The sequence below is a fragment of the Medicago sativa genome, chromosome 6 (assembly GCF_051527215.1).
Source record: "Medicago sativa cultivar Bolivia chromosome 6, Bolivia_mono, whole genome shotgun sequence".
NCBI lineage: Eukaryota > Viridiplantae > Streptophyta > Magnoliopsida > Fabales > Fabaceae > Medicago > Medicago sativa.
In genome coordinates this window covers 57,406,890-57,428,716 of record NC_140754.1, presented here as the reverse complement: position 1 = coordinate 57,428,716, position 21,827 = coordinate 57,406,890, and the positions used below count along the sequence as shown (strand labels likewise).

At 39.6% G+C, this 21,827-nt stretch overlaps 3 protein-coding genes and 1 non-coding gene across 4 annotated transcripts; 3 read left to right on the top strand and 1 right to left on the bottom strand.

Moving 5' to 3' along the window:
• Positions 1-1,599: 1,599 nt before the first annotated feature.
• Positions 1,600-1,706, bottom strand: LOC146915865 (small nucleolar RNA R71). The gene has a single exon (XR_015017091.1). It is a non-coding gene; the product is annotated as a small nucleolar RNA R71 (small nucleolar RNA).
• An 88-nt stretch (positions 1,707-1,794) lies between these two features.
• Positions 1,795-3,501, top strand: LOC146915864 (uncharacterized). The gene is made up of 3 exons (XM_085721468.1): positions 1,795-1,909; positions 2,338-3,191; positions 3,451-3,501. Exons 1-3 carry the CDS (start codon positions 1,795-1,797, stop codon positions 3,499-3,501), a joined length of 1,020 nt encoding a protein of 339 aa, XP_085577594.1.
• An 8,847-nt stretch (positions 3,502-12,348) lies between these two features.
• Positions 12,349-15,621, top strand: LOC146915863 (uncharacterized). The gene is made up of 5 exons (XM_085721467.1): positions 12,349-12,623; positions 12,887-13,055; positions 13,112-13,386; positions 13,467-13,710; positions 14,017-15,621. The coding sequence occupies exons 1-5, from the start codon at positions 12,349-12,351 to the stop codon at positions 15,619-15,621; spliced, it is 2,568 nt and encodes an 855-aa protein (XP_085577593.1).
• A 192-nt stretch (positions 15,622-15,813) lies between these two features.
• On the top strand, positions 15,814-16,326 carry LOC146915862 (uncharacterized). Its single transcript, XM_085721466.1, has one exon. The coding sequence runs from the start codon at positions 15,814-15,816 to the stop codon at positions 16,324-16,326; it is 513 nt and encodes a 170-aa protein (XP_085577592.1).
• Positions 16,327-21,827: the final 5,501 nt, after the last annotated feature.

The window sequence follows — 21,827 nt, the reverse complement described above, 5'->3', positions numbered from 1 at the left end:
CCTAATTTCTAATCTAAATTCACCGTTTTAACATGAATTAACCATTATCAGACTGTGGAAGCGAAAGTGGAGGGTTTGATAATTGTTAATTCATTATTCCAAATATCAATTCATAAAACGAAAGTGGAGCTTTGATATTCGAACAAGTGAATTTAGACAAGGATTGCGAAACATGAGAATAGTCTAGCAAACCCAGTGGCGGAGCCACTTGGAAACTGGGGATGGCCATGCCCTACCCATTATTTCTGGGAAATTACTATTATACCCTCAATGTTATTTAAAAATTACAAACATGCAATTCCTAGATGTGCTAATCTTGCTGCTTCCTCTATTTTTGCTTGTGCTTGTTTTTCTATAACTATAAGCATGCTCTAGCAACCTGTCATGATAAGTAGCAACATTCATGGCATTTTCCATCAGAAAAGATCTATCGAACCTGGCTTATCTGTTGAGTTCAGCTATCGTCGTCTTCTGTTTATGAAAATCAAGTGAAATATAAATTGGTCCATTTTGAAATCACGTATGTTATTTCAATGAAATTGAAACTGGCTTTTGTTATGAAATTTGAATGTTATTAGAATTAATGTAACATTGAAACCATGTATTGTAATTTGATTTTTACCTTTTCTTTTATTTGATTTTGAAAGTGTTTCAACTGGAAAAGTTAAGATGAAAAGTCGAAAGGCCGATGGCATTGAAAGAAATGAGCATCACCGTTTTAAGCTTAATAGAGTTAACCCGGATGACATAGAGTTAACCCGGATGACATTGTTAATAGAGTTACTTTTTGATAGCGGCCACCCCAAAAAATTTGGTCTGGCTCCGCCATTGAGCAAACGTTGAGACATATAAAGTTTCGAGCTTCAAGGATTCCAAAGGCAATCACCCATGAGAATAGGTGTGGTTGTTGGAGGAACACACTCACTGAGACCGAAAGGAGATGTGATAGGCTAAAGAGAAACTTGTCTTTAGAAATTAGGACTAACGTAAGGTTATAAGTTTAAGGGTTTGTTTGTGAAGGATTCGTCATTATGATGAACCAATAATCCCAAGGCTCTTATTATTATTATTATTATTATTATTATTATTATTATTATTATTATTATTATTATTATTATTATTATTATTATTATTATTATTATTATTATTATTATTATTTTCTTTCATTAAAAATCAAACCTTTTCAACTGAACTCTCCTCTAATCATTCTCTAAAAGTTAATTGAATTGAACAACTCCCTGTTGGACGATACTCTCTGTTTATTACTAGTTCGATAGACCGTGCACTTGCGGTTATTATTGTGTACCCGACGGTTGAGGGTGACAACTTTGAAATCAAGCCTGCCCTACTTAACTTGGTGCAGCAAAATCAGTTTTTGGGATCCCCCGCCGCGGATCCCAATCTTCACATCTCTATTTTTCTAAGAATTAGCGGAACCATAAAAGAGAACCAAGAAGCCCTAAGACTTCATCTTTTTCCCTTTTCCTTAAGGGATAGAGCTAGCACTTGGTTCCATTCCCTTGAAGTAGGTTCCATTACTTCATGGGATCAAATGAGGCAAGCATTCCTTGCCTGATTCTTTCCCCCCCTAAAACTGCTAAACTAAAAGACCAAATCACACGGTTTAATCAAAAAGATGGGGAGTCTCTTTATGATGTGTGGGAGCGTTTCAAGGAAATGCTTAGACTTTGTCCCCACCATGGTCTAGAGAAGTGGCTCATAGTCCACACTTTTTATAATGGCTTGTCCTATACCACTAAGACGTCTGTTGATGCAGTTGCAGGTGGAGCTCTAATGAACAAGAATTACATAGAAGCATATGCCTTGATTGAAGACATGGCTCAAAATCACTACAAATGGACCGATGAGAGAGCCATCACCAATTCTTCACCCTCCAAAAAGGAGGCAGGTATGTACGGAGTCTCTAAGTTTGATCATCTTGCTGCTAAGATTGATGCACTAACTAAAAAAATTTGAAAAACTAAATGTTAGTGCCACCACTTCTGCTTCTGCATCTCCTTCTTGTGAAATATGTGGTATATCTGGTCATATTGGTGTTGATTGCCAACTAGGTAGTGCTATTAATGGTGTTGAGCAAATGAACTATGCTCAATACAACTAAGGGATGAGGCAAAACCAAATTTTTTATAAAAACCCTCAAAATCCCTACGGACAAGTAGCACCATCTGGCTATGCAATCAATCAGAGAGTCACTCAGAAATCAAATTTGGAAATTTTAATAGAGAATACTATTGCAAATCAATCTAAACAGCTTCAAGAACTCAAAAAACCAAACCGGATTTTTGACTGATTCTCTTTCGAAACTCAATACCAAAGTTGATTCTATTGCTACTCATTCTAAAATGCTTGAAACCCAAATCTCCCAAGTGGCCCAACAAGTGGCCACCCTTTCTCAAACACCGGGGGTCTTTCCTGGTCAAACCGAAGTCAATCCCAAAGCCCATGTTAATGCTATTTCTTTTGGGGGTAGTATGTTAGGAGAAACTATTGCTAAGGTTAAAAAGATTGAGAAAGAAAGTGTCAAGGTTTTAGGTGATAAAACGGTGATAGAAAATGAGAAACCGCTTGATGAGACCAAAGCTCCTTCCCCTTTAAAACTTGCTAATCTCAACTTGGAGGGTAAACTTAATAAATTTGTTAACATACTTAAGAAAATTTGCATTAAAATTCCCTTTGCGGAAGCTTTGTCTCGGATGCCTTTATATGCTAAGTTTTTAAAGAAATTTTTTTCAAAGAAAAAGACTATAGAGCATCATGAGACAATAGCTTTGGCTAGGGAAAGTAGTGCAATTATTCAAAAGACACCCCTTAAGCTTAGAGATCCAGGTAGTTTTGCCATACCTTGTATGATTGGGAGTGAGACCGTTGACAAAGCCTTGTGCGACTTAGGAGCTAGTGTTAGTTTGTTCCCTTTGTCCCTCTTGAAGAGGATGTGGATAGGAGAGTTGAAACCGACCGTGTTGGTCATGAAGTTAGCTGATCGTTCTACTATAAATTTAGTCGGTTTTGTTGAAGACATACCTGTTCAGATAGAAAGGATATACATCCCGGCTGATTTTGTGGTAGTTGACATCGAAGAGGACGATGACGTCCCTATAATCCTAGGTAGACCTTTCCTTGCCACTGCGGGATTTCTTGTTGATGTTAAAAATGGTAGGATTGTCTTTCAAGTGAGTGATAAAATGGTAGGATTTGAGTTGGAAAATGTTATGAAAGGTCCCGCTCTTTACTCTAATTGCATGCTTAAAGATCATGATGTGAAAGAATGCGTCATAGTGTCATCTACGCAATATGATCTCTTTGATCCATTTTAAGGACACTTTCTAACCGTCAAGCTAATGACTCTAAAAGAGCGCTTCGTGGGAGGCAACCCACATATTTAATTGCTTTCGTTTTGTTTGTTTTTCGTTGTTTTAAGTTGTTTTGTAGGTAATTGTCCAAGTAAGATTCGAGGATGTTGAAAATTTTGAAGCCCCCTAGGTACAGAACCTTGGCACGGCCCGTGCTCCCAGCTGGCACGGCCGTGCCATACTTGCCAAGCCAAACTAATGTGAAAAACAAGAAGGCTGGCACGGCCCGTGCCTCCAGTTGGCACGGCCGTGCCCGATACCTAACACCATATAACCACAAATTTTTTCTTCTTCAACCCTCATTCTCAAACACAAACATCTCTCATCCTTCAAACTTCTCTCTACAACCCCTATAACAAACAACACCTTCAAACCTTCATATCGCTATCAAATCTTCACGAAATCAATCAATTTCTTCCCCAAATCAATTCCAAACATCATTCTAAACAAAACCCACCAATCAAAAACAACTTTCATCCACCCAAATCCATAATTCACCAAATTGATATTCCTTTTAACCTAACCTAAAAACCACAAATTCTTAACCAATCTCCACAACTAAACTAATAAACATTACTCAAACATCAACCCCAAACCTAAACCAACCTTTTCCACCAAAACTCTTTCCAAACCCTAACCTTCATCAAAACCACACAAAGTCAACCCAAGGTCAAAGTCAATGGCTTCAAGGAGAAGTGAAAAAGGACCAGCAAGATCTTCAGGAGGACCTCCACCAAAGAGGCAAGCACAAGAAAAGAATCATGGAATCAAGTTCAAGGACAACAAGCAAAGGGATAGGTATAAAGTTCTAATCTCTAAACCCTTGCATCCTTCTCGATATCCTGATTCTCATAGTTTGAATGTGCTAGGCATTAGGGATGATGTTTATAGGTTGCTAGGAAACCTCATCCTCAAACTCAATGTGCCTATTTTGTTACTACTTCCTAACCCATCTCGGACTAACACAGAGGTGGAAGCAAATTTGTTGTATGTTGATGATGACCAGGTACATGAAGAGCAAAATCTAGATGAGGGTGAAGGTGGTCACTTGTACCATGATGCGGAAGAAGGTGCTAACTTGCAGCATGAAGGAGGGCACCATGACCAAGAAGCTGGTGAGCTAAATAGCAATGAAAGATGGGTATGGATGCAAACTGAGGTTGAGAGGATAAGCACCGAGCAACAAAGGCAAGGTGTTGAATTATCAGGGCTAAGAAATGATGTCCAAAGGGGCAACCGCATAACTGAAGAAAACAATGAAATGCTCCGGAGGATGATGCAACAAGTTCATCTCCAAGGTCCTCCTTATGGACCTCAATGATAAATTGTGAGCTTTCCTCTTCCTCTCTTCCCTTATCTCTTCTCTCTTCTCTCTTGCTTCTTCTTCTTCTTCTTCTTCTTCTTCTTCTTCTTCTCCTTCTCCTTCTCCTTCTCCTTCTCCTTCTCCTTCTTCTTCCTCTGAAAAGTTCAAGAAAGCGCTTATTGCTGACTCTGCTTAAGTAAATCTCACTCAAAATCTCGGTGCTGGAAGCCAAACTCAGCCTTCACCTACTGAGCAACACTTTTCTGATGGGAATTCTAATGGTAATCCTTATGGTAATGCTCAGTATACTGCTCCTTGTGGTAATGATCATTATGGTAACTCTGGAGGTAGAAGTGGCTATTTCAGAGGCAGAGGACCCCGTGGTGGACGTTTTAGAGGTCGTGGTGGCCGTGGTGGTGGACCTCGTGCCTATATTCAGTGTCAGATATGTCACAAAACTGGACATGATGCTTCTATTTGTTACCATCGTCTTTCTGTTCCATCTACTTATGAAGGATATGGTGCTCCTGGTTTCTATGGTACCTCTAATGGTATTTTTGGGCCACCTCCCAATGTGTGGATGCAAGGAATGCAGCGTGCTCCTATGGTTAATAATCCTTACGGAGCTCAATATCCATCTGGAAATCAGAGGCCACAGGTTCCTCAAGCTTACCTAACTGGTATTGATACCAACACCACTTTCCCTAATGTGTGGTATCCAGACTCTGGAGCAACCAATCATGTCACTCCTGCTGCCTCAAATATAATGGATTCAGCATCATTCTCTGGAACAGATCAAATTCATGTGGGAAATGGACAAGGTCTTCCTATCACTTCTATTGGCTCTATGCACTTTACCTCTCCCTTTGAACCACACACCACTCTTAAGCTTAAAAATCTTCTTCTTGAGCCTTCAATAACTAAAAACCTTATTAGTGTGAGTCAGTTTGCTAAAGATAACAAAGTTTTCTTTGAGTTTCATCCTGATATGTGTTTTGTAAAATCTCATGTTTCTTCTAAAATTCTCTTGCAAGGCTCTCTTGGAAAGGATGGCTTGTACCAGTTTGATCAAGCATCTTTGTCCAAGCCTACCACTACCAACTCAAGTGTCCATGTTCTCTGCAATAAAGCTGCTAAAGCTAGTCCCTCTTTAGAGTCAAGTTCTAGCTTATAAATAGGCAATTATTCATGTAATAAGCTTAATAGCACTGATCATAATAGTTCATATGTTCCCAATTTCAATTTACCTTTTCAGTGTAACAATGTAAATACTATTGCTCACTCTTCTCCATCTCTATATAGTATTTGGCACTGCAGACTTGGTCATCCTCATCATGAGGTTGTCAATTCTGTAACCAAACTTTGTAATGTCAATTTACCTAATAAAAATGTGTCAGACTTTTGTTCTGCTTGTTGTCTTGGTAAAGTGCATAGACTCCCTTCCTTTGCTTCCACTGCATCCTTCACAACACCCCTCGAGCTCATATTTTGTGATCTTTGGGGTCCTTCCCCTGTTGAGTCATTCAGTGGGTATACTTACTTTCTCACATGTGTTGATGCATATTCTAGATACACTTGGATATACCCCTTAAAATTGAAGTCTCATACCCTCACTACTTTTCAAAACTTCAAATCTATGGTAGAGTTACAATTTAAATTCAAGATAAAGGCTGTTCAAACTGATGGGGGAGGAGAGTTTCGCCCCTTCACCAAATATCTCATTGAGTTAGGTATTATACACAGATTCACTTGCCCTTATACTCATCATCAAAATGGGTCTGTAGAGAGAAAACATAGGCACATTGTTGAAACAGGTTTAACCCTCTTAGCACATGCCAAAATGCCTCTCAAATTTTGGGACCATGCCTTCTTGACTGCTACTTATCTCATTAACAGACTACCTTCTCCCACTCTAAACAATCAGTCACCATTTTTTCTCTTGAGGTTTCAATTTCCTGATTATAAATTCCTTAAATGCTTTGGCTGTGCCTGCTTCCCCTTCTTGAGACCTTATAACAATCAAAAGGTTGATTTTCACTCAAAAGAGTGCATTTTTATGGGATACTCTCCTTCCCATAAGGGTTACAAGTGTCTTGACACTTCAGGAAGAATTTTTATTTCAAAGGATGTGGTGTTCAATGAGGTCAGGTTCCCTTACCCTGAACTGTTTTCTTCATCTTCCAACTATACTATTGCCCCTGATGAGCCCACTTTATCAGCCTTTCTTCCCACATATCTCCCAACTTTCACTACATCATCATCATCATCTCCTACAGACTCTACTACCTCTCCTTCCACCATAAATTCCTCTCCCAGTTTTCATTCACCTATACCTTCTGCTGGTCAGACATCACCCTCTCCTGCTTCTGCCCAGCAGTCTCCTATTTTGACACCTGCATCTCCCACTCCTTCTATTCCTTCTTACAGCCCTACTCATATTTTTAATCCTACACCTATTACCATACTGTCCCCTTCGCCATCACCTTCCACTACATCTGAATCTCCCACACCCATCATTCCTCCACCTAAACCTCACAGAATTCATCCTCTAACACTCATTCCATGGCCACTAGAGGGAAACTTGGAGTTGTTCAACCTAGAAAACAACCTACACTTCTCCTTACTCATCTTGAACCCACCAGTCATAAACAAGCTTTATTGAATCCTGATTGGCATCTTGCTATGAAAACTGAGTACAATGCATTGTTACACAACAATTCTTGGTCTCTGGTCCCATTACCCTCTAACAGGCAAGCCATGGGCTGTAAATGGGTTTTCAGGGTCAAGGAGAACCCTGATGGGAGCATCAACAAGTACAAAGCACACCTTGTTGCCAAGGGGTTTCACCAGCAGCATGGTTTTGATTACACAGAGACTTTCTCACCTGTTGTAAAACCAGTTATTGTCAGAACTGTCCTCACTCTTGCTATTACCAAGCAGTGGGTGATACAACAATTGGACATTAATAATGCCTTCCTCAATGGGTTTCTTACTGAAGAAGTATACATGAGCCAGCCACCAGGGTTTGAGTCCTCTGATAAAACTCTTGTCTGCAAGCTGCACAAAGCTTTATATGGCCTTAAGCAAGCTCCCAGAGCTTGGTTTTAAAGGTTGAAAGCTGTTGTTCTTAAGTTTGGGTTTAAAGCTAGCAGATGTGGTCCTTCATTGTTCACACTTCACACCAAAAATCACTGCATCTACTTGTTAGTCTACGTTGATGACATCATCATCACTGGAAATTCTAAAGGTGTGATTCAGAATCTGGTGTCTCAACTTAAAGCAGAATTCTCACTCAAAGACTTAGGAACACTTGATTACTTTCTTGGGATAGAAGTCCACCACTCTCCCAATGGCTCTCTTCATCTCTCTCAAACTAAATACATCAAAGATCTGCTGGCAAAGGCAAATATGGAAAATGCAAATAGCATGGCTTCCCTAATGGCTTCCAGCACAAAGCTATCCAAATATGGTTCCAGTCAAGTGCAGGATGCTACACACTTCAGGTCTATTGTTGGAGCACTTCAGTATGCCACTATAACCAGGCCAGAAATTTCCTATAGTGTTAATAAGGTGTGTCAGTTCCTATCAGATCCTTTAGAGGGGCATTGGAAGGCAGTAAAGAGGATCCTACGTTATCTAAAGGGAACCATCAATCATGGCTTAGTTATCACTGCTGTTGTTCCTATAGAACCTATACCTATCACTGGATTTTGTGATGCAAATTGGGCATCTGATCCAGATGATAGAAGAAGCACTTCAGGTGCTTGCATTTACTTGGGACCTAATCTTGTTTCATGGTGGGCAAAGAAGCAAACTCTTGTTTCCAGATCCAGCACCGAGGCAGAGTACAGAAGTTTAGCTCAAGCATCTGCAGAGATTCTTTGGATACAGTCTCTTCTTCAAGAGCTTCAGATCCCAAGCAAGACTTCTCAATTTTATTGTGATAATTTGAGTGCTGTCTCTCTTGCTCACAACCCTGTTCTTCATTCCAGGACAAAGCACATGGAATTAGACATATTCTTTGTCAGAGAAAGAGTTCTGAGCAAAACTCTTATTGTCTCTCATGTCCCTGCTCAAGATCAATGGGCAGACATTCTGACAAAGCCTTTATCCACATCTAGATTTACTCATCTCAGAAACAAACTCAGAATGTTTGACAACACCCTCAGTTTGAGGGGGGAATGTTAAGAGAATAGTTTAAGCATATTAGTTTAGCCTATTAGATTGTGACACCTGTCACATTAGATTGTGACACCTGTCACTTTAGATTGTGACACCTGCCACTTATTATATTGTACACTATCGGCTTCTATAAATATATGTAATTCTCAGAGTTCATTCAATAATAATAAACTCATCTTTCTCTCATTTCTCTTTCTCCTTTATCTCTCTCTGTTACCTTTACCTTTCTCTCTCCTCTAACTGTTTCCTGTAACTCTTTGTCTTGGGATTGTTGGATAAGTCTAATGACGTAATCCGAATCAAACCAAGGCATAAACCTTAATTTTATGTAACCCTAATTTCTAATCTAAATTCACCGTTTTAACATGAATTAACCATTATCAAACTGTGGAAGCGAAAGTTGAGGGTTTGATAATTGTAAATTCATTATTCCAAATATCAATTCATAAAACGAAAGTGGAGCTTTGATATTCGAACAAGTGAATTTAGACAAGGATTGCGAAACATGAGAATCGTCTAGCAAACCTTGAGACATATAAAGTTTCGAGCTTCGAAGATTCCGAAGGCAATCACCCATGAGAATAGGCGTGGTTGTTGGAGTAACACACTCACTGAGACCGAAAGGAGACGTGATAGGCTAAAGAGAAACTTGTCTTTAGAAATTAGGACTAACGTAAGGTTATAAGTTTAAGGGTTTGTTTGTGAAGGATTCGTCATTATGATGAACCAATAATCCCAAGGCTCTTTTTATTATTATTTTCTTTCATTAAAAAGCAAACCTTTTCAAATGAACTCTCCTCTAATCACTCTCTAAAAGTTAATTGAATTCAACAACTCCCTGTTGGACGATACTATCTTTTTTTACTACTTCGATAGACCGTGCACTTGCGGTTTATCCTATCAACCTACTCGGCACCTGTGATGCATACCATTCCGCAAAATGAAGAACCCATCTTCCATTCAGGGAATATGGAGGCCTATGATAGAATGAATGACTTGCAGGAAAAATATGATGAAATGCAACGATAAATGAGAACTCTTTGTGGGATAGAAAAATTTGGAAAGACTGCTTACGATCTCTGTTTGGTGCCGAATGTCCAGATACCCCGTAAGTTCAAAGTCCAAGATTTTGAGAAGTATAAAGGGAACTCCTGCTTTAAGGAACATCTTACAATGTATGTAAGGATGATGTCCACATATGCCGAGGACGATCAGCTCCTTGTCTATTACTTTTAAGAGAGTTTGGTTAACCTTGCCTCGAAATGGTACACGAATCTAGACAAAACAAAGATCCAAACTTTCCGTGATCTGTGTGAGGCCTTTGTGGAGCAATACAGTTATAATGTCGATATGGTTCCAGACCAAAGTGATCTTCAGGCTATGACCCAAGAGAACAAGGAAACATTCAAAGAGTATGCCCAGCGATGGAGGGATACCGCTGCCCAAGTCAGCCCGCGTATAGAAGAATAGGAGATGACCAAGCTCTTTTTAAAAACTCTCAATCAATTCTACGACAAGAAGATGGTCAGAAGCACGCCTAAGAACTTTGCTGAGATGGTTGGTATGGGTGTACAATTAGAAGAGGGAGTCCGAGAAGGACGTTTAGTAAAAGATGAAGCATCTGCTAGTGGGACCAAGAAATTTGGGAACCACTTCCCAAGGAAGAAAGAACAAGAGGTCAGTATGGTGGCCCATGGGAGGCCTCAACAAACTTATCCAACCTATCAACACGTTGCTGCCATCACACCTGCTGCCAATACTATTCAACCACCAAATAGACAGCCTCAATTCCCACAATATCCTCAACAACAATACCCTCAACAATATCCCCAAAAACCATACAAGCAACGTCCATATCAACAACAACCATATCAACAAAATCCCCCAAAACCCTACCAACAACAACAACAACCTTGACAAAGATTGCAAATTAACCCGATCTCCGTCACCTATGCAGAGTTACTTCCAGGGTTACTCAGAAAGAATTTGGTCCAAACCAGAGCACCTTCTCCAGTACCAGAAAAAGTGCCAACACGGTATAGACTTGACCATACTTGTGCCTTTCATCAGGGGGGCCGAGGTCATAATATTGAAAATTGTCATGGCTTTAAGAATGCAGTCCAGAGGCTGATTAATGACAAGAAAATAACTTTTAGACTCAACACCAAATGTTCAAACCAATCCAATGCCAAATCATGGTGCTGCAACAGTCAACATGGTCGAGGATTGCCAAAAGACTCACCTCATTCTTGAAGTTCAACACATCCGAACACGTTTGGTCCCACTACATGCCAAGTTATGCAAAGTGAACCTCTTTGAACATGATCATGATGTCTGTAAAGTGTGCCTCCTAAATCCCTGGGGTTGTCAGAAGGTAAAAGATGATATTCAAGGACTTATGGACCAAGGAGAACTTATTGTTGAAAGAAAATGTGATGATGTATGTGTTATAACTCCTGAAGAGCCTTTGGAGTTATTTTACGACAGTCGGAAGTCAGTTGCTACTGCTTTAGTGATATGTTTGCCTGGTCCAATACCTTATGCTTCCGAGAAGGCCATTCCTTACAAGTACAATGTCACTATGATAGAAAATGGTCGTGAAGTTCCAATACCACCATTGCCTTCTGTGGGAAATATTGCTGAAGATAGTAGAGTGCTGAGAAATGGGTGTATCATCCCTATAGTGTTCCCAAGGAAAGATAGTGCTCCGGTAACTGAAGAGACTCAAACGAAAGATGTGGGTCAATTTAGTGGGACCAGTGCAAGTTCTGATTTTGATGAGATTCTCAAGCTGATAAAGAAGAGTGAGTACAAGGTGGTTGATCAACTGATGCAGACTCCGTCAAAAATATTCATAATGTCTTTATTGGTGAATTCTGAGGCTCATAAGGAAGCTTTGATGAAGGTGGGGAACATTACTGCATGCAACAATCTGAGTTTCAGTGATGAAGAGCTCCCAAAAGAAGGAAGGAACCACAATTTAGCATTACATATATCTGTGAATTGCAAGACTGATGCTTTATCGAATGTGTTGGTAGATACCGGTTCGTCCATAAATGTAATGGCCAAAACAACTCACGACCAGCTTTCCTACCTGGGTATGCCTTTAAGACGAAGTCGAGTGATAGTGAAGGCTTTTGATGGTTCAAGGAAGACTGTTGATGGGGAGGCGAATCTGCCTATTACAATTAGGCCGCATGTTTTCCAGATATGCATCATACAGTTGTCTACTGGGCCGACCTTAGATTCATGAAGCTGGGGCAGTAACATCTACATTACATCAGAAGCTAAAGTTTGTGAAGAATGGGAAGCTGGTAAACGTGAGTGGTGAAGAAGCTTTGTTAGTAAGCCATTTATCGTCTTTCTCTTTCATCGGGGCTGACAGTATTGAGGGGACATTGTTTTAAGGACTTGCCGTAGAAGAAGAGAATACCAAGAAGAGTGGGGATCTATTTCTTCTCTGAAAGATGCTCAAAAATTAATACAAGTCAGATGGTCTACAAGCTGGGGAAACTGATAGAACTGCCAGAGAACAAACGTCGAGAAGGGTTGGGTTTCTTCCCATCAGCTGATTTGCCCAAGGCCAAGACCGTCGTCGAGCCTATGAGAAATACTTTCCACAGTTCTTGGTTCATTCATGCCCCATCAGAAACCAATGCTATCATCGAAGACAATCCTGAAGCAGTGCCACAAAGTTTTGTGACACAAGGAGGGTTTAGCCGCAATTGGGTTGCTGTAGATGTTCCTTTTGTTGCTCACTTGTCCAAGTAATGCATTTGTTTGTTTTTATGCTTTTTCAAAAAAAATCCTTTCGCCCCGCACCAAGCAAATGTGAATCTATCTAGGGCTTTTTGCTTCAAGAAATTATCATCAATCAAATAAAAATGTCGTTTTGTTCCTGACTTTTGCTTTATTTTTCTTTTGTGCATTTTCTGAAAAAATGGTAATACAAAAAACCAAAAAATATATAATCACCTTCGAAAAATTTGCATTTACTTATTGTCTAAAAAATCATCAATCATATGTGCAGATTAACCATCAATGAATCCTTTGAACAACATAACAATATGATCTCTCCCAACTTTGAATCCCTTGTGTATGAGGCGGAAGAAGAAGAGAATGAAGAGATTCCCGACGAGATCTCTCGGCTGTTTGAACGAGAAAGAAAGACCATTAAGCCTTATGGGGAAGCCACAGAGGTAATCAACTTGAGATCAAGATTGGGACATCACTTGAAGCAAGTGTCAAGAAGCAGGTGATAGAACTTCTCAAAGAATATGTTGATGTGTTTGCTTGGTCGTACCAAGATATGTCGAGGCTAGATACTGATATTGTGGTGCACCGCTTGCCTTTGAAGCCAGAATGCCCGCCGATCAAGCAGAAGTTGAGAAGAGCTCGCCCTGATATGGCCCTCAAGATTAAAGAAGAAGTACAAAAACAGATTGATCCAGGTTTCCTTGTTACATCAGAATACCCTCAGTGGGTTGCCAACATAGTGCATGTTCCGAAGAAGGATGGTAAAGTCAGAATGTGTGTTGATTACCGTGACTTGAACAAAGCTAGTCCCAAAGGCGATTTTCCACTACCCATATTGATGTGTTGGTTGACAGTACTGCCAAATCAAAAGTTTTCTCCTTCATGGATGGCTTCTTCGGTTACAATCAGATCAAGATGGCACCTGAAGATAGAGAAAAGACGTCTTTCATCACACCTTGGGGCCCTTTCTGTTACAAAGTAACCCCGTTTGGTTTAATAAATGCACGTGCTACTTATCAGAGAGGTATGACTACTCTATTCCACGACAAGATGCACAAAGAAATCGAGGTTTATGTGGATGATATGATCGTCAAGTCGGTAACTGAAGAGGAGCATGTCGAGTATTTGCTGAAAATGTTCTAACGACTGAGGAAGTATCAACTCCGTCTAAATCCTAACAAGTGCACCTTTGGTGTCAGATCCGGAAATCTTTTGGGTTTCATTGTCAGTCAGAAAGGTATTGAAGTAGATCCCGACAAAGTCAGAGCTATCATAGAGATGCCCGCTCCATAACCAGAAAAACAAGTAAGAGGGTTTCTCGGACGACTGAACTACATCTCTAGGTTCATTTCTCACATGATTGCAACATGTGGGCCAATATTCAAGCTACTCCGCAAATAACAGGGCATCGTGTGGAGAGAAGATTGCCAAAAAGCCTTTGACAGCATCAAAGAGTACTTGCTAGAACCTCCGATCCTCGTTCCCCCAGTTGAAGGAAGACCGCTGATCATGTATCTGACTGCGCTAGAAGATTCCATGAGTTGTGTGCTCGAACAACAAGATGAAACTGGAAGAAAAGAGCACGCCATCTATTATTTGAGCAAGAAGTTTACTGATTGCGAGTCTCGATATTCCATGCTTGAGAAGACTTGTTGTGCTCTAGCCTGGGCTGCCAAATGCCTCCGTCACTATATGATTAGTCATAATACTTGGTTGATATCTAAAATGGATCCGATCAATTACATCTTTGAGATGCCCGCCTTAACAGGAAGGATTGCCCGGTGGCAGATGTTATTATCCGAATACGATATTGAGTACCGCTCTCAAAAGGTAATCAAAGGTAGCATCCTTGCAGATTACTTGGCTCACCAACCAATTAAAGATTGTCAGCCAATCAAGTTCGACTTTCCCAATGAAGAGATTATGTATCTGAAGATGAAAGACAGTGATGAACCGTTACTTGAGGAAGGTCCAGATCCTGAATCAAGATGGGGTCTAATATTCGACGGAGCTGTTAATGCTTATGGTAGCGGAATTGGGGCAATCATTATTACTCCTAAAGGTGCACACATCCCCTTCACTGCCAGGCTAACTTTTGACTGTACAAACAACATGGCAGAATATGAAGCATGTATCATGGGTATCGAGGAAGCCATAGATCGGAGAATCAAGAACCTCGACATTTATGGTGACTCAGCTATCGTAATCAATCAAATCAAAGGAGAATGGAAAAATTGCCACCCCGACTTGATCCCCTACAAAGACTGTGCAAGACGATTACTGACCTTCTTCAACAAAGTTGAGTTGCACCATATTCCTCGTGACGAGAACCAGATGGCAGATGCTCTAGCTACTTTGTCTTCATTATACCAAGTAAACCGTTGGAATGAAGTGCCATTGATCCATATCAGATGTCTTGAGAGACCTGCTCGTGTATTCGCCACTGAAGAAGTTGTTGATGACAAAACATGGTTCGATGACATCAAGTGTTTTCTTCAAAGTCAAGAGTATCCACTCGGAGCATCCAATAAAGACATGAAAACCTCGAGAAGATTGTTTGGTAGTTTCTTCCTGAACGGGGACATTTTGTATAAAAGAAACTTCGACATGGTGTTACTCAGATATGTAGACAAGCACGAAGCAGATCTGTTGATGCATGAAATACATGAAGGATCTTTCGGAACTCATTCTAGTGGACATACAATGGTCAAGAAGATATTAAAAGCAGGCTATTACTGGATAACAATGGAAGCTAATTGTTACAAGCACGCCAGAAAATGTCACAAGTGTCAGATCTATGATAAGGTTCATGTGCTGCCAACTGCACTCAATGTGCTTTCTTCTCCGTGGCCGTTCTATATGTGGGGCATTGACATGATTGGAAAGATTGAACCCAAAGCTTCAAATGGGCACCGCTTCATTCTAGTGGCTATTGACTATTTCACCAAGTGGGTTAAAGCCGCATCTTATGCTAATGTGACCAAGCAAGTGGTGGTCATGTTTATCTAGAATCATACTATCTGCCGCTACGGAGTCCCTAACTGGATCATTACCGACAATAGAACAAATCTGAACAACAAGACAATGAAAGAGTTATGTAATGATTTCAAGATCGAGCATCATAATTCTTCACCTTACAGACCTCAGATGAATGGTGTTGTAGAAGCTGCAAATTAGAACATAAAGAAGATCATCCAGAAGATGGTGATGACTTATAAAGATTGGCATGAGATGCTTCCCTTTGCATTACACGGATATCGTACTTTCGTACGCACGTCAACAGGGGCAACACCTTTCTCTTTGGTATATGGTATGGAGGCAGTACTCCCTGTAGAAGTTGAGGTTTCTTCAATGAGAGTCTTGATGGAAGCTGAGTTGTCAGAGGCTGAATGGGTTCAAAGTAGATATGACCAATTGAATCTGATTGTAGAAAAGTGCATGACCATCCTGTGTCATGGTCAACTATATCAGAAGAGGATGAAGCAGACTTTCGACAAGAAAATTCGTCCCCGTGAATTCAAAGAAGGTGATCTTGTGCTAAAAAAGATCTTGACTTTCCAATCCGACTCCAGGGGCAAGTGGACGCCTAACTATGAAGGCCCGTACGTTGTCAAAAGAGCCTTCTTAGATGGTGCCATGACTCTTCAAACCATGGACGGTGAAGAACTTCCACGTCCTGTAAACACGGATGCAGTCAAGAAATACTTTGTCTAAAAATTAAAAGAACAGCTCAGTAAGTCAAAAACCCGAAAAGGACGACTTAGGAAAAAATGAGCGTCTCGGTGGGCTGAAAACCCGAAAGGGCGGTTCAGGCAAAAATTAGAGACATTAAATAGAAATCATCATCCTGATAGGCTGAAAACCCGAAAGGGCGGTGAAATTCTAGCGTACTTGTTTTAACATGTTCTGTCAGATGTTTTAACGTTTGCAATGTTCCGATTAATGTTTCAACATCATGCGATAAACATAAATAAAACAAGAAAAATAAAGGACAGAAAATAAAAAAACACAGGAAGTTTGTTGACCCAGTTCAGCACAACACGCTTACATCTGGGGGCTACCAAGCCAGGAAGGAAATCCACTAGTGTAGTCCTTATTCAATAGCTCACAACAAACTTCTCGTTTACACTATATGTCCTAGGACCTACCCGCATAGACTTCAACCTAGGAACTCCTAGATGTGAGATCCCATCTCACTATCCTAATGGTCAGTCACTGCCCTAGTGACCTATCAGACCTCAAACACAACAAGATAGAAGTTACCTTCCAACACAAACAACCAAACCTTGTTTCACAACTTTGGTTTGATGCACAAGAGTATCAATACTCACAAAACCAGTCCTAAACAAGTATCTAACATGACACTAGAAAGAACACAGTAAAGATTCTAGACTTGCATCACAAACGAAACAAGAACAGAATACATGAAGACTTAAACCTTAAAGATCTAAACTTTTTAGTATGACGGCTTGAATGAGCAATTAGGTCTTGAAGTCTTCCTTTTATACTGAAGCAGCTTAGGCTAAATAATTCATTGGGCTTCAGTAAACTTGCAGATCGGTTCAGCAAACCTGCAAAACAGAATCAGAGACAATTCTGGAAAGTCCTAATATGTCGGAACCTATTTAGAAACATTCCAAATCGTAACAAATATTTCCTAAAATAAAATGTCTATTTTAGTAATATTCCACAACTGATTCTTATAAGATATGCGCATTACTTGGTTAGTAAGTAAAGGAAATATGGTTTCCTTAAACGATAAACTACGCGCGTACAGATAAGGCAGAAACCCAGGCACACTGAACCGTGCCAGGATGTTGGAACATTATCCAACATCTTACAGAGTTTCCTAACCACATGCTGGAACATTGGTTCCAACTTACAGATCAAGGATATTTGTTTTAGCAACAATGCAGCCAACACAAATACCCAACAATCTCCCCCTTCGGCAAATTTTTGGCTAATACAAATCAAGGCCAATAGTTATGAAACAGAGGGATACAAAAATGTCATTCCTCCAAGAGCATGAGCACACACCAATGAAGAAACAACTAGCACACAGAATCCAAAGAGACACCATAGATACACTTCCTCAAGTCATCACGAACACATATTCAAGAAGAAGAAGTAGCAGACAGTATCACTCTAGAGAAAGCAAAAGTGTGCATACATAGAATACCACACATATCTTCAATCTCAGCTTAAGCTGGCAAAGGTATTACACTGGATCATAGACATGCAGCAGCGGATCAGATCAGTAGCATAGTCTCAAGAGCTGAGGAATAAATTCCAAAGCTATAACTAGGGAACATAAGTTCTTATACAGAGAGAGAAACAAGTTCTCTTAAGAGCAGAGGAAAAATAAATTCCTGTGCTACAGTCAAGGAAGATAACTTCCAACACAGAAGTGGAGAGAAGCAAGATCTCTCAAGAGCAGAGGAAAACCAAGTTCCAATCCTATAGACATAGGATGTTCCAACATCTTTTAGCACATCAGACAGGAAAACCTGCCACACATAGAGGCAAGGGAAAAAATAAATTTCCTATACCTACAGAGTACTGTCATGAACCAACCATAGAAGCACATAAAACTAAATTCCTATACTTACATGTGACAGACTTGGATGCCTTCAGAGGACTATCACCAACAACATATAGAAGTCAGGAAACATAAATTTCCAAACTTACAAGTGATAGACATATATGTTTAAACTTCTGACTCAACATCCTTCACTCAGCTTGGTCTAAGCACAAGCACACATAGAAGTATCACTCCCCCTGAATAAAAGATCTCATGAGTGACTACTTACAGGAATATTCCATTACTCCCCCTGAATACATGCATACAGAAAATCTGAACAGATAAACTCCTAATGCATAGACATAAAAGATTCAGGATCTGGACATAGACATTCATGGAATTTCACAAACTAGCAAACCATCAGCAGATACATGCTAGCAGACCTATCAAAGGTCACACACAGAACTTAGACTTCAAGAAGTCATCAGACATGTTCCATAATATAAAAAGTAGCAGGAAACATGTACACTTAGAATTCTAAGAAAAACCAGATTCTCAGAATTACATCAAGATGTTGCAGCTGAAGTGCCAACATCTCCACAAAGTCTCACAGACATGTTCCAACCTTGGATAGAGCATTTGCAGGGAACATGTACAACATCTAGGAAAACCAGAATCTCAGAAGCATATAGATGTTCTAGCATAAGTGCTAACATCTACACCAGTCTTCATAGACATGTCCCAACATATCAGAGAATGTCAGCAAGGAACATGTACAAACCAAAATTACTGAGACAGATTCTCAGATTATCATGAAGACTTACAAATGATAAAGCCAAGCCGCAAGTGCACGGTCTATCGAAGTAATAATAGTATTAAAGAGTATCGTTCCGCTAGGGAGTTGTTTAATTCAATTAACTTTAAAAGAATGATAAGCGGAGAAGAAAGTTTATAAAAGGAGGTTTGATTGCTGAAGGTAAATAACAATAATAATAAAGATCTTTGGGATTATTGGTTTGTCATAATAACAAATCTTTCACTAGACAAGACCTTAACTTCTAATTCTATGGTTTACACCGTAATTTCTTAAGACCGGTTTCCCTTTAGCCCCTCACCTTTCCGATGAAAGTCCGGTGAGAGTTTACTTCTAGTAACCAAGCCTATTTCGCTGACTTGATTACTAGAAGATGCTTATAAGGATTGAAACTACTTGTGTCTCAATAATTGCAAAGACTATTTCGCTGCCTTTGCAATTATTGTCTAGATTCACTTGTTCCAACATCAAAGCTCCGCTCTTGCTTTATGAATTGATGTTTGGGATGATGGATTAACAATTATCAAACCCTCCACTTTCGCTTCTACAGTTTGATAATTGTTAATTCATGTTAAAACGGTGAATCTAAATTAGAAATTACGTTTACATAGAATTAGGGTTAAAGCTTGGTTCGTTATGATTATGTCATTAGACTTTCCCAACAATCCCAAGACAAAGAAGTCTACTCACTCATGTTCATCGTAGACATGGAGGAAGAAGAGAGAAAACAATAAGTTGCGAGAAAGAAATAAAAGAAAGGAACTTTATTGAAATAATAATACTGAAATATTCTAAGCAGAGGTGAATGTTTATGGTGGAGAGCTACTCTATTTATAGCTTTACAATCGACTTAGAAACTAAGCAACTAAAAGGGAAAAACAGTAAAGCTGCAACAGGGTAACTTGGGCTTGAAGAAAAAGCAGCAAAAGTGGCTTCTGGAGGTGGCACGGCCTTGCCACATGTTGGCACTGGCTGTACCAAGCTTCTGACTTGGTGGGAACATATTTTTGTTCTGTATCTTCGTATTTTCGCACTGTATTTGCTCCAGTCCTCTTTCTTTTGCTCCAAGACACCTTCCACCATATATTCGTTCCTAAAATATAATAAAAAGCAATTTGAAGTAAAATATTCAAAAAGGAAATAAATTGCAATAAAATCAAATCAAATCTTTAATAAAACTAAACTAAATAATGCGATAAATTAGACTAATTAATGACTCATCAAACTCCTCCACACTTGAATCTTTGCTTGTCCTCAAGCAAAAGGCAATAGACATAGCAGCAACAAAAGATTAATCATGACAATACTTATTAAGAACAGATGTATCAAAAGAAAGGTTTTGTTTCAAGTACACTAATTACAATTTCAAACATTCCTCATGATCCTATTCAACCCAACATCAAGTCTCAAGTGAGTGTGTGTGTGCAGTCCAACCTTTTTCTTGCTCCTGTATAAGACAGATATTATGAGGAACAGGTTCTATCCTTAATGCTAAAGTAACCGAGAAAAGCCCTTTCTTCATTTCGTATAAGAGTGATGGGAATTTAAGTTAAAATTAAATTAGATTATATTAACAATTAAACACAAGGGGCTGCAGATGCTTAGGGGCTATCTATCCTCATAGGAAGTCTTTTTGGATGTAATTGTCCTTTCCTCCTAGATTCAAAATCACCCTAAGTAGTGCTGCAAAATTTTATCATCTCCGCGTAGGAAGTCTTTTTGGAGAGGGTGTCCTTTCCCCCTAGCATTGATGAATTTATTTTCCTCATTTGAGGGATTTGGAGCTTAAGTTCAATTAGGGAGTCACCACCACAATTAGGAAGTTAGGGATTGTCCTTTCCCCCACATGTTGGTGACATTCTCCCGCCCCAATTAACTTTAACAATTTAAGAATAAAACAATAAAGCGCAATTGATTAATTTCTCACACAAACTTATACTACTTTTACTCTAAAGACTTTAAAGGGTCTAAGTTAACACTAAAGATAGAACGTGCTCCTTAAAATACCTATTCATACACTTGCTCAAAGATTGCAACCGGGTGCTTTTCTCATTGGAGAATTTTCACAATAAAACAAGATATAGGTATAGCAAGAACACAAGAAACACAAGAAACTACTTTCATGTACAAGAAACAACCTTTAAAGAAGAGACAAAACAAAAATTTTATGCCATTTTTTTACATTGAAAACAAGCTACTAGTCATGTCTTTCACTATAAAAACAAAACAAAAGAATAAAGTTCAAGGGAGTTTGGAAATACTACGACTTTAGACACTTTATTAGCCCCCCCCCCCCCCCCCCCCCCCCACACACACTTAGGGGAAGCATTGTCCTCAATGATTCAAAAGAAAAAGAAATTAAAAGAGAAGAAGAAGTAGAAGAAGAAGAATGAGTAGAAGAAGGATAGGAGAAAGAGAGAAGAGAGAAGGGATGAGAGGAAGAGGAAAGCTCACAGTTTATTGAGGTCCATAAGGAGGACGTTGGAGTTGTAGGTGTTGCATCATCCGACGGAGCATCTCATTATTTTCTTGAGTTAAGCGGTTGCCCCTTTGAACATCGTTTCTTAGTCCGGCGATTTCAACACCTTGCCTTTGTTGCTCAGTGCTCACTCTTTCAACTTCATTGTGAATCCATGCCCATCTTTGATCTTCATTGAGCTCACCGGCTTCATGGTCATGGTACTCTCTCTCATGGTGCAAGTTAGCAACTTCACCTTCCTCTTGGTGCAAGGTAGCACCTTCTCCCGCATCATGAGCTTGCTCACCAAGAACCTGTACATCATCAACATACAACCAATTCTCTTCCACCTCGGTACTAGTCCGAGATGGGTTAGGAAGTAAAAATATAATAGGCACATTTAGCTTGAGTTCGTAATGGGG

Excerpts from the sequence above, each read along its gene's own strand:
- LOC146915864 (XM_085721468.1), top strand. The coding sequence starts at position 1,795 with ATGAACAAGAATTACATAGAAGCATATGCCTTGATTGAAGACATGGCT. Across the intron at positions 1,910-2,337 it reads ACCCTCCAAAAAGGAGGCAG|TTGATTCTATTGCTACTCAT; the intron begins GTATGTACGGAG and ends TCAATACCAAAG. Across the intron at positions 3,192-3,450 it reads ATGGTAGGATTGTCTTTCAA|GTAATTGTCCAAGTAAGATT; the intron begins GTGAGTGATAAA and ends GTTGTTTTGTAG.
- LOC146915862 (XM_085721466.1), top strand. The coding sequence starts at position 15,814 with ATGGTGATGACTTATAAAGATTGGCATGAGATGCTTCCCTTTGCATTA.
- LOC146915863 (XM_085721467.1), top strand. The coding sequence starts at position 12,349 with ATGGTCTACAAGCTGGGGAAACTGATAGAACTGCCAGAGAACAAACGT. Across the intron at positions 12,624-12,886 it reads TTTGTTGCTCACTTGTCCAA|ATTAACCATCAATGAATCCT; the intron begins GTAATGCATTTG and ends TCATATGTGCAG. Across the intron at positions 13,056-13,111 it reads CTTATGGGGAAGCCACAGAG|GTGATAGAACTTCTCAAAGA; the intron begins GTAATCAACTTG and ends GTCAAGAAGCAG.